At 40.9% G+C, this 12161-nt stretch overlaps 1 protein-coding gene across 13 annotated transcripts in view; it reads left to right on the forward strand.

The window, feature by feature from the left end:
* FGGY (FGGY carbohydrate kinase domain containing) overlaps positions 1 to 12161 on the forward strand; it is a 417073-nt gene that overhangs the window by 275163 nt on the left and 129749 nt on the right. For 12 of the 13 annotated variants that reach the window (XR_003970648.1, XR_003970649.1, XR_003970647.1 and 9 more), the window contains one exon: positions 1557 to 1664. The exons of the other annotated variant lie outside the window; for it this stretch is intronic. Coding sequence is in view for 9 of the 12 variants with exons in the window: in XM_030323871.1 (XP_030179731.1) it covers positions 1557 to 1664 (108 nt within the window). In the remaining 3 variants the exon portion in view is untranslated. The remainder of the gene's footprint in view (positions 1 to 1556; positions 1665 to 12161) is intronic. 13 annotated transcript variants of the gene reach the window in all.

Genomic DNA, 12161 nt, shown 5'->3' on the forward strand with positions numbered 1-12161 from the left:
GGAACGGTTGGGGTCAAGACAATTAAATAATGTTTGTCCGTGTGCTAAAATCCTGGACTAAAAATTTCATGAGGGCAGAAATCATGAATATTCAGTTCATTTCTGTATCCCCAGGATGAGACATAGTACCAAGCACATAATAAGGGCTGAATAAATATTTGTAGGATAAATGAATGAATGGATTTGCTGCCTATCCAGAAGACATGTAGGAGTAGATCTGACATGCCTCCCTCCCTTTCCCTCCCCACCCTCCCCTACACTTCTCCACAACCAGAAATATGACTTCAACACGCGTCCCTGCTAGATGGATGAGAAACACGCACCATTCCAAATGAGTGAACATGTGGTCCATCCTTGTCCGTCCAGGTTCATGTCTTGATGTGTTCTCCTAATACCTGAAAGGACTTCTGTGGTCTGCTACAAACACACTGTTGCAGTGTCTTGAGTCCTAAGAACACCTCTCCCTCACCTACATGGCTTTGTTCAAGCCCTTCCCTTGACCTAGAATGCCTGCCTCAGTCCTGCTCATCTGAGCTATGTCCTATTCCCTAAGACCATTCACTCCTGGCCTGCTCTGTCCCTCCATAGCATTCTGTGTATTGGCTTTACCATCCCGTGGACCACACTGCATCCTATTTGTCTATTTACCTGTGGAACTCCCCTCTAGATTGGTAGATTCCTGAAGATAAGAACTCTGTGTGATTCATCTCTTTGTCCCCAGCATCCAAGAGGGGGAGATGGCATGCTATTAGTTGACTAGTAAGTAGTTGGAGAAGGAAGGGAATGTGTCACTTACCTATTACCACAGAAATGCTAGGTGACAAACACAAAATGTTAGTGACAGGCAAGACGTGTTTTTTTTCACAAGTCTATCAGTTAGCTGGGTGATTGTGGTGATCTGGGCTTGTTAGTGCTGGTTGACTAGGGTGATCTACTGATCTTGTTTGGGCTGTCTCTTATATCTGAGATACACCCGCTACATTTGGGTTGCCTCAGTTCTGTTGCATGTCCTTCCATCCAGCAGGTTAGTCTGGGCTCTTCTCTTTGCAGAGGTTGAGAACCAAGAGGGAGAGTAGAAGCACACAGTCCTCTTGAGACCTAAGCCTAGAAGACTGGTGGTACGACTTCCGTCTCATTGTGTTGGCCGGGACAAGTCACCAGGCTGACCTAGATTCCATGGGTGGGGACTCCACCTGTCAGTGAGAGGAGTTGTAAAGTCACATTGCAGAGGAAATGGACACAGGGAGGGGTAGAGAATGGGGGACATTTTTGCAATCAGTCTACCACAGAGAGGGAGCCAGCAAGGAAATGTCCTACCAGTTTCTTTCCAAAATGATCTTTTGCTACTCCGACATCTTAAATGAATGTAACAGGAAGACCTTCATCCAAAGATGAAGCCATGCCCTTCCTTTGGAAGGAATGACTTTCTTACCAAAGAAGGTATTTAATAAGAAGTTGAATCACATGATCACAGAAACATCAGATGGGAGGAGGATAAGGCTTCTTCTAGCCCTGAGCGTCAATTATTTTCACATACTTTGCCTCTTTCTTTTCAGATCAGCAAAGACCCAATTTTTGTACCAGGTGTCTGGGGCCCTTATTTCTCAGCCATGGTCCCTGGGTTCTGGCTGAATGAAGGTGGTCAGAGTGTTACTGGAAAATTGGTAAGTTGACACTCTCAATACGGGCTTAAATGTTTTCATAGCCTTGACTAGTCCATTTTGTCACCCTCCGCATTTACCCCATATATAAAATTTGCAGGCTCCTAAATCAGAAGAATTAGCTTTCTTTTAGAGCACAGCCTGACATATGGTGCATATGCAGCATGCATTTGCCAAAGGAATAAATGTTGGTCCAGGCACTGGTGACTAACGCATCTTGACACCTACCTTTCATGCAAAAATCCATTTTTTTTTTCTCACGTCCATGAGAGTGATACTCTACTCTGTAAAAAGGACCATGTTGCTCTCCAGCCAGAATCCTTCAGTGGTTCTCCATAGTCTTGGGGACCTCATTCAGATAGTTTTCTGGGCACATCGCATCTTTCATGGTCCAGCCCTTCCAGTCCCACACATGTACTTGTCACTAAGGCTAGATTGCCTTACCCACAACTTCCCCATGGCTTATGTTATTCTACTCCTCTGTGCCTTTGGATGTGTTTCTTTCTCTGCTCAGAGAGTTCTTTACCACCTGGATAATTTTAGTTGTCCTTTAAGACATGACTCTACTTATAGTATTCTATTATTTTGGTTTACTAATCTGTCATTTCCAGAAATCTATGAGCTCCTTAAAGGCAAAGCCCGTATCATACTTTTCTTTGCGTCAAGCTCAGTGCCTCCTTCATAGAAGGTGCTTAATAAATTTGATGAATTTGTGGGGTTGTCTAATAGGGAAGATAGAAGATGCATAAAAGTGACATGAATACTATACCAGAGGTGCAAAGCAGAGTTGACCGAAAGCTAGGTTAAAGAGCTAATGCTTTGAGGGGGAGAAAGCATTTGTGCTGAGTCTTAAAAGGTAAATAGGGACAAACCAGGCAAAGAAGGGTAGGGCTACTCTTTTAGGCAGAACTGGCATAGGACCAAAGATATGGGAGTTAAAAATAACAAGGCCTACTTGAGGTAATAGCACATAGTCCAGCGTTTAAATTGTGACATAAACTGTTCTTAGAAGAATGACTTAGGATAAAAGTTAGAGAGCTGGGCAGGGACCAGTAGAAGAAGTCCCTGTAGAACATGCTCGGGAGCTGATATGGGTTGGCAGAGCGGACGCATATGTTCAGATCTCAGTTGTCCAGACTCCAGCTAGCAGCCATGAGGAAGAAGGCCTGAGGACACGTGGCTGAAGGTGGGGAGATGATTTTAGTAGGTTAGTCCACAGACAGAAAGCCTTGTGGGCTTGAATGAGGACAGTGGCAATGATGACTGAGAACTCAGGTCAGGAGAGGTTAGTGGGCCCTCAGGGAGATTACATGTGGAAGGCAAGGGAAAATGAGACCTAGGCTCAGCCAACCTCACATTTACTGTGTTACACTGAAATCATCTGTTTATGGCCTGATTCCGATACCGACTCTCCAAATGTTCAGCAGAGTTATAGTGGTCTGATCCAAAGCTGGCTATGGATGCAAATCACCATTAGTTTCCATTTCTTAGTATATTGCTATTTTATACTTAGCTGCCTCAGGTTCTCTTTCACCGTCCATGGAAGCATAGATGGATGGCTAGATTCAAAGCACATGTTCTGGAGGAATTAAATGGATTAGGCCTTCATCAGGCCCTGCTTTTGAGGAGCTCACTGTCTAGTAGGGAAGCTTAGTGACTATAACATAACATCTGATTGGTCTTAATAACCCCATGCTAGAGAAGTTGAGATGACACCACTGTCTGAGGGACTCAGGCTTTTCATTCTCCTATTTTAACTAGTGTCATGTGTTTACACAACTCTCAACCTAGATATCCGTTCTTCTCTGTGACACATTGAAAATCCATTACTGAAATATAGCCCTTTCCAACCCTGCGTCATAGTATAATCACCCTTCGCAGACCCAGAACTCCTGGATCACACAATCCAGAGACTTTGTGTTTTTTTTTTTTTTTTTTTAACAAGGATCATGATCCAGTAAACCAACTCTTTGTGCAGGATGCATTGTTCGTGCAGCTGTCCATCAACAGGTTTTCAGAGACTTAATATGCAAATTGAACATCTGTGTCAGTCTGGAAACACTCTTCCCAGTATTTGGCTCAAAGTTTGCTCTGTTGCTATGGATATAAGCCATCTTTTCCCAAACATTATGACATATCTTTGTGGATAAGAATTGGTTCCGCTTGTTTCATGAGCCCTGAATTTAAATAAAAAATGTGACCTCTTTTTCGCCATTAATAAAATCTTCATAATAGTCTACTATGACTTTCGACGGGAGTCATGGAAATTGTTGGCCCTTCTGTAGTTAGTTGATTTTGTGCCATCAGCCAATCAAGCTGCGTTCGGAGTTCCACTTTGGGCAGTTCTACTTCTATAGTTTTATTGGCCATAGACTAACCTATGGGTTATAGACAGCAAAATCTTAGGAAATCTAAATGCTCACATGATGGGACAAAATCTGAGTCAAGAACAGAACAGATCACCCAAAGCATCAGTCCAGAGAAGACAAGCAAAGAGACAGAAACAACCTATAAAATAGCTAAATAAGAATAATAATGATAGTAATAATAAAAATCACATTTAATTGAGTATCTTTTTCTGTGGACAGGACTTATATATATAATCTTGTTAACTCCTTGCATGATATTTATAATCATCACAATGCCTGCCATTCATTTTTAAGGCGTATTTCCCAGTCTCAGTGCCAAGAGCTTTGCATATACATCTCATTTAATTCTCTCGAAACCCCTGTAAAATAGGTACAGTTGTTGTCCATATTTTTCCGATGAAGAAGAAAAACTCTGGGTAGCAAGCACAGCCCCAGGAGATTCCTAGTGCACCATCAGTGGCCTTTTTCTGTGGCTTCTTTGCCTTCCTTTCCTTTTACTTATTCTCCTCAATTCTGTTGTGAACTCTGACCTCTGGTTTTACAACACATTGGTTTCCTAGAGAACACTGTAGGGAGGAAGTTACATTTTTTTATGTTCTTTGTCTCAAATGCACATCTCTGACATGCTGCGTCTGTTCCGTTATTGCATTGTCCAAAGTACATTCTAAACATGCAGTCACAAACATAACCACCTGAAGCAGAAGAGGAGAGAAAGGAGAGGAAGAGGGAAGGGAAGGAGGAGAAAGAGAAGGAAAAGAAAAAAAAAAAGAAACAAAAAACTACCTAATCTCTAGATTTGCGGGGTGGGAAGCTATTTTGTCTCATTTTTATAATTAAAAAAAGAAAGAAAGAAAGAAAAAGAAAAGATCGTCTATCCCAAAGCAAATCCTTCATTCCAAGTATGTGAATAGATTGCTACTGGAAAACAAAACAAAACAAAACAAACTCCATCTGGTTAACTTCAGCATGAAGAAAAAAAAAATAGAATAGGATTTCTTCTGGCTTTGGACCTCTTATAGTTTCATTCGACTGAGACTTGCATTCATTTTCCACTCATTTCAAACTTGTGTCGCTCATACTCATTTCCTTTTAGAAGGGCACATGCCTCCATCCTGTGGATGATTGATTTTAGTTGCATCAATTGGGCACCCATCAGGGATTGCCTCGTGCTTGTCAATACTCTCTCCAAAATAGTTGTGCAAAACATATTGCTTTTCGTCCAGACCTTTTTCATAGAACACCAACCCGTGCAGTCACCAGATGCTGAAACTGGTTTCCAGCTGGACCGTGGCCATCCCTCTCTCCAAACACTCTTGTCTGTCTTACTTGGAGTCATTTTCATTGGGGGAGGTGTAGAGTGAGGGAGGCAAAGTCAAATTTGTGGCTTTGGCTTTCTGGGACAGGTAGGCTTGGGTGAGGGTTACCTTTGAATTGTTTGAACCTAGAATTTAAATTTATGAACTTAAGCTCCAGGGTCACCATGTAGCAAGACGTTGTGTGCCCAAAATTCTGGCATTTGTGCTTTGGGAAGCCTCTCTGTCCCCTGCCTTATCCCCAGTGCTAGTCAGCCTGGCCCTAGCCTCAGGAAGTCAGTCAGTCTTCCATAAGTGGGTGTACAAAGACCTTGCAGTGTGGATGCATGGGATGCATGGATGGAGATAGTGATTTCACCCCTTCCATTATGTTGCAGTGATTACACTAGACCAAGCAAGAATACAGTCACATGATTCCTGTCCTCCAGTAGCTTATCATCTAATGGGAAGGCTGGATAGAGACCTGATAATTATTAGTTAGTATAGCGCATAGACTGTGCTACCCCTGCAGCCTACTGGGAGTATCTGCTATGTGACAAACACCTTCAGGCCCTTTCTGATCAACCCAGCCTGTCTGTGTGGCCAGTGTTATTACGTCAGTTTTACGGTTCAGAACAACGAGGTAACTTGATCATGGCCTTAATAGTTGTAAGTGGGGAAGCTTTGATTCAAACCCAAGTGGGCTACCAGAAGCCCCAGATCTCTCCAGAACCAGACCTGACTTTTGTGGAGCTACATTTTTGAGTTTTTCCTACACTTGTCTTATATAGTCCCTTGAGAAGCAATTATTGTGAGTTAATAGGACTTTCTTTTCAAGTGTATTGAAGCAAATACAGTTGACAGGCTTTGTAGGACCATGAGAGAAAAAATGCTATGTGTATCAGTATTGACAGATTCTGTGTATAGACTTAGGTATGTCCCCAGCATTTCACATTGGCTAACTGAAATGACTTCATGGATACAAAGACCTACCCTGGATAAATAAACTCTTCTGTGTTCCCTCCAACCCAGGCTTTCACTGTATTTTTTGTATACGCACCTGGATTCCTGCACAGCTCCCTGATGACCTTCTTTCTTCTAATCCTTCCCTCTCTGATTCTTTTGTCTTAGTGTGTCCCGCTCAAACAAGGTACTATAGACTGGGTGGCTTATATACAGCAACACTTTATTTCTCACAGCTGTAGAGGCCAGAAGGCCAAGATCAAGGCAGCACCTTGGTTGGGTTCTGGTGAGGATCCTCTTCTGGGTTGAAGAAGAAGTGGAAGGGGAGGACTCTGGTCTCCTCAGCCCCTTACAAAGGCATTAATCCCATTCATTAGGGCTCTACCTTCATACTTAATCACCTCCCAAAGGCCCCACCTCCCAATACCATCGCTTTGGTCGTTAGGATTTCAACGTGTGAATTTTGAAGGGACACAACATTTAGTCCACAAAATTTCAACTATGTGTTGAAAGCACATAGATGTGGCCCTGTCACTCTTGACACCTCTCCAGTTATCTGTAGGATAAAGTCTAAACTCTTTAGAGTGATGCTTGTTTAAACAGCCAGTATTTATTGAGTGCCTATGTTCATGTTACCGTTCTGAGTAAGAAATAGTGACGAAAATAGCTTCTTCTGCACCCCACTCCAAAAATCTGCCCCTTGTCAAGCTTACATTCTAACAAGAAGAGACGGATCATACACAATACATAGAATGAGAAAGCCATAGAGTTTATTTTATGGTTAAAGTTGTTAAAAGAGGAAGTAAGCTTATGGATTCAGGTGAGCAGTTTGCAATTTTAAAAAAGGGTGGTCAGGGTAAACCTTGCTGATGTGACATACAAACTTAACAACCAGGAGGGGAAGGAAATTCGCCATTTGGAAACCTGGAGGAAGAATGTACCCGGCCAAGGGAACAACCAGTGCAAAGGTCCTGAGGGAGGATTGCCTGCCGGCGACATTGCAGGAACAGCAAGGAGGCCACAAACATGGAGCAGAATGACCCAAAATGACAGTTGTAGGGAATAAGTTTACGAGGTAATTTGGGACTATATTATTGGTCACTGAAAATTTTGGCTTTTGCTCTGAGGGAAGTGGAAAGCCACTGGAGAATTATGAGCACAGGACAGATATGACTTAGTTTTTAAAGGATCATTCAGACTGCTGCCTGACTGCTATGTTGGGAATAAACTGTGGGATGGGGGGTGTGAGAGACAGAAGCAGTGACACCCCAAAGAGGCTTTTGCAGTAAACCAGCTGAGAGATGGGGTTGATGGCAGTGGAGCTGGTAAAACGTGGTCGTATTTGGGGATGTATTTTGAAGGTAGAGACGGTGAGGTTTCCTGATGGATTGGATGTGAAAGGTGCAGCAGAGAGAGAGAGGTCAAGGTTTCTGAAGGATAGCGTTGCTATCAATGGAGAGAAGATAGAGTCAATGTCAAGGAGGCGGGGGTGGGGATTTCAGAATTACTGTTTTCTAACTCTGGTAACTGATACATTCTCTGTGTTGATCCTCAATTATTTGTCTTCATTTGAGTAAAGACCACCTCATTTATCTTTTTATCAAAACAAAAAAATTGGGATGAATTCTTGACTCCCCCCTTCCCTTCTCTGGCCACATCCAGTCAGAAGGTCCTATGGATTCTAAGTCCAAAATGTATAACATCTCTCCATCTATTTTTTTTTTTTAACCTTCTCTCCCAGCACCATCAGTCAAAGCACCATTTTCTCCGTCCCAGTCTATGTAAAGTACATCTTTTATACACAGTATATAGTTGGGTCTTGCTTTCCTGCAGTCTTGTAATCTCTGATGTTTACTCTGATGTTGAAACTACCTACAATTCAACATGAAGGTGAATGTTGTTGGATTTAGGTCTTCCATTTTGCTCTTTGTTTTCTGTGATTCTGGTTTTGTTTTGTTCTGTTTTGTTTTGTTTTGTTTTGTTTTTTCTCTCTCCTTTTCTGCCATCTTTTGGATTATTCAAATATCTTTCAATTTTCTGAATTCCATTTAAATTCTTCTATTTGCTTTTTAGGCATGATAGTTTGAATTCCTTTAAATGATGTCTTTGGGAATTATATACAATAAACGTCATGAACTTTTCAGCCTACTTAGATTGTATATTATAAACTTCATGCAATATAGAAAAAGCATTCAACTGTGTAGTTACATGCTACCCCCCCAACTCTTAAATGCTATAAGTCATAATATGCGTGATGTCTACCTATGTTATACATCCAACAATATAGTAGTTGCTATGTTGTTTGCTTTATTTTAATTTTTTTAAGTTCATTTATTTATTTTGAGAGAGAGAGGAAGTGCGTGTGTGTGTGAGCAGGGGAAGGGACAGAAAGAGAGGGAGAGAGAGAATCCCAAGCAGGCTCAGTGCAGAGCCTGATGCAGTGCTTGATGTCATATGCAGGGCTCAATCTCACAAACTGTGAGATCACGACCTGAGCCGAAATCATGAGTCTGTATGATTCTTAACTGACTGATCCTCTCCGGCACCCCTGTTGTTTGCTTTAAATAATGCATTAGTCTGCCCAGGGTGCCATACCAAAATACCATAGACTGGGTGACTTAAACAATAAACATTTATTTCCTTACAGTTTGGTGGATAGAAGTCCCTGACCATAGTGCTAGAAAATTAAGTTTCTGGTGAGAGCTGTCTTCTTGGCTTGTGGACAGCAGCCTCTCCCTGTGTCCTCACGTGGCCTTTTCCAGGTGCATGCATGTAATGAGAGAGCTTTGGTGATCCTTGCTCTTCTTATAAGGACAGCAATTCTATCATGTTAGGGCCCTACCCGTGTGACCTCTTATGACCTTATTTACCTCCGTAAAGTCTCTATTTCCAGTCACATGGAAGGTTGGGGCTTCACATCAGAATTTTGGGAGGATACAATTCAGTCCCTAATAAGTCATACGTATTTCAAAGAAATTCTGAGAAGCAACCATTATCTTTTGCATTTACCTACCTATTTACCATCCCCGTTGTTTTTTTTTTCTTTCTGAAAATGTAAATATCTAATATTTTCCTTATCCTGGAGAACCCACTTCAGCATTTATTCATTTCTTGTAGCTGTACTGACAAAAAAGAAAAAAAAATAGGTTTTTTCCCTTTTTTAGTGATTTATTTTACCTTCTATCTTGAAAGATATTTTTGCTCAATACAGAATTCTTGGTTGGGGCACCTGGGTGGCTTAGTCAGTTGAGCCTCCAACTCTTGATTTCGGCTTAAGTCATGATCCCCGGGTCATGGGATGGAGCCCTGTGACGGTCTCCACATTGAGCAGGGATCCTGGTTGGGATTCTCTCTCTCTATCTCTGCCCCTCTCCCCCCACTTGTGCTCTCTGTCTCCCTCAAATAAAAAATAATCGTGGTTGACAGGTTTTTGTTTGTTTTTTTTCAGTGCTTAAAGATGTTACTATCTTGTATTCTGGCACTGTTTTTTTCTCAGGAGAAGTCCACCATCGTTGGTATTGTTTGTCCCATGCGTACAGTATATTATTTTTCTTCTACCACGTTCTTGATTTTCTCTTAACCTTTGATTTTTACTATGGTGTGCCCAGACATGGTGTTCTTTGGATTTATCCTTCTTCTCCCGGATTTGCAAAACTTCTTGAATTTGTAAATTTCTCTCTTTCACCAAGTTTGGGAAATTGTCAGCATTTATTTATTTAAACACAGATAAATACTGCATCCGTATGCCACAGCAGCAATATAAACAGCACCACAAGATTAATATACCTAGAAGACAAAAGAAAGTATTTAGAACTGTGGTTCCCTAGTGACCTAGCAAGCCATCCTTTCCACAGACCCAGTAGTTGGAGTGAGTGTAAACTTCAGCACAGGTGGTGGCTCTTGACAATACATTTCCTAATGCAGTAATAAGAAACACCAGCAATGTGAGGCTAGGAACAATAAGACAAATGTTTTATAGGTAATAGATATGGCAGATCTTCATTTAGCAACAAGAGTAGAGGTGTGGTTCCCATGAATCTGTACCCCCCTGGCTTAGGTATTTTCCCTGGGGGATGATACTATATATTTGCCCCTTAATATCATCAGAGGGTGTGCCTGTATGATATATAGGCATCTCCATTGCACCCATACTCACAGACCTACCTCATTACCAAGGCCCCGTGTGCTCTTATTCCTCATACTGTGACTCCAGTTACATATATTTGAGACCCTTGGGCATTGTCCCATAGGCCCATGAGGGATTTTGTTTTCCCCTCAGTCTCTGCCTCTCTACCACCCCTCCCACCTCTCTCTGTCTCCTTCTCTCCCTCACTTCCCCTCCTTCCCTCCTCCCCCTCACAATTAGGTACTCCCTCTGGGTCTCTTTTCAAGTTCATTGACTTTTCTCTTTTATCTTCAATCAGTGTGATGCCTATCCACTAAATATTTCGGGTATAATATTTATCAATACTAGAATTTCCGTTTTAATAGTTTTTGTTTCTTTGCTATTTCTTCTCTATTTATTGATTATGAGAATATTCTCCTATCCTAAAGCATTGTTAAACTACTGACTTCATTTTTTTTTGGTTTATTTATTGTTTGTTTAAATGTTTATTTGTTAAGGTGAGCAATATTACATTCAACAATGTCAATACATACCAGTGCTCAGATCAAGCAACAATATTAGTCTTCTTCTCACCTCTCCTCCTTTTTTGGATATATAGCAAATTTTTCTTCATGTTGATTTTATTTTGTTTATTTTTTTTTATTTTCAGCATATTTTTTATTTAAATTCAAGTTCGTCAACAATGATGTAGTCTTGGCTTCTATTTTCAGTATAATTAACGTACAGTGTTGTATTAGTTTCAGGCATACAATACAGTGATTCAACAATTCTATACAATACTCCACGCTCATCATGACAAGTGTACTCTTAATTCCCATCACTATTTTCCCCATCCCTCTACCCACCCACTTTCCCTCTGGTAACCATCAGTTCCCTATAGTTAGGAGTCTGTTTTTCGTTTGTTTCTTTTTTCTTTGCTTGCTTTGTTTCTTAAATTCCACATATGAGTAAAATCATATGGTATTTGTCTTTCTCTGACATTTCACTTAGCATCGTATCTCTATGCCCCTGCATATTGTTGCAAATGGCAAGGTTTCATTCTTTTTGATGGCTGGGTAATATTCCAGTGTGTGTGTGTGTGTGTGTGTGTGTGTGTGTGTGTGTGTGTGTATTTACATATATACATACATATACATACATACACACCACCTCTTCTTTATTGGGACACTTAGGTTCCTTCCATATCTTTGCTATTGTAAATAATACTGCAGTAAATATAGAGGTGCATATGTCTTTTTGAATTAGTGTTTTTGTCTTCTTTGTATAAATACACAATAGTGGAATTAAGGGATCCTATAGTAATTCTATTTTTTATTCTTTGAGGAACCTCTACACTGTTTTCCACAGTGCCTGCACCAATTTACGTTTCTATCAACTGTACATGAAGGTTCCTTTTTCTCCACGTCTTTACCAACACTAGTTATTTCTTGTGTGTTTTTTTTTTTTTATTTTAGCCATTCTTACAGTAGTGAGGTGATTATCTCATTGTGGTTTTGATTTGCATTTCCCTGATGATGAGTGATGTTGAGCATCTTTTCATGTGTCTGTTGGCCACTTGTATGTCTTCTTTGGGGAAATGTCTGTTTAAGTCTTCCGCCAAAGTTTAATTTGATTATTTGGCGGGGGGGAGGGGGGGGCTTGGTGTTGAGTTGTATACATTATTTTATTATTTTACTTCTTAGTTTTCTTTTCTTTTCTTTCCCTTTCCTTTTTCTTTTCTTTTCTTTTCTTTTCTTTTCTTTTCTTTTCT

Source organism: Lynx canadensis, chromosome C1 (assembly GCF_007474595.2).
Source record: "Lynx canadensis isolate LIC74 chromosome C1, mLynCan4.pri.v2, whole genome shotgun sequence".
Lineage (NCBI taxonomy): Eukaryota > Metazoa > Chordata > Mammalia > Carnivora > Felidae > Lynx > Lynx canadensis.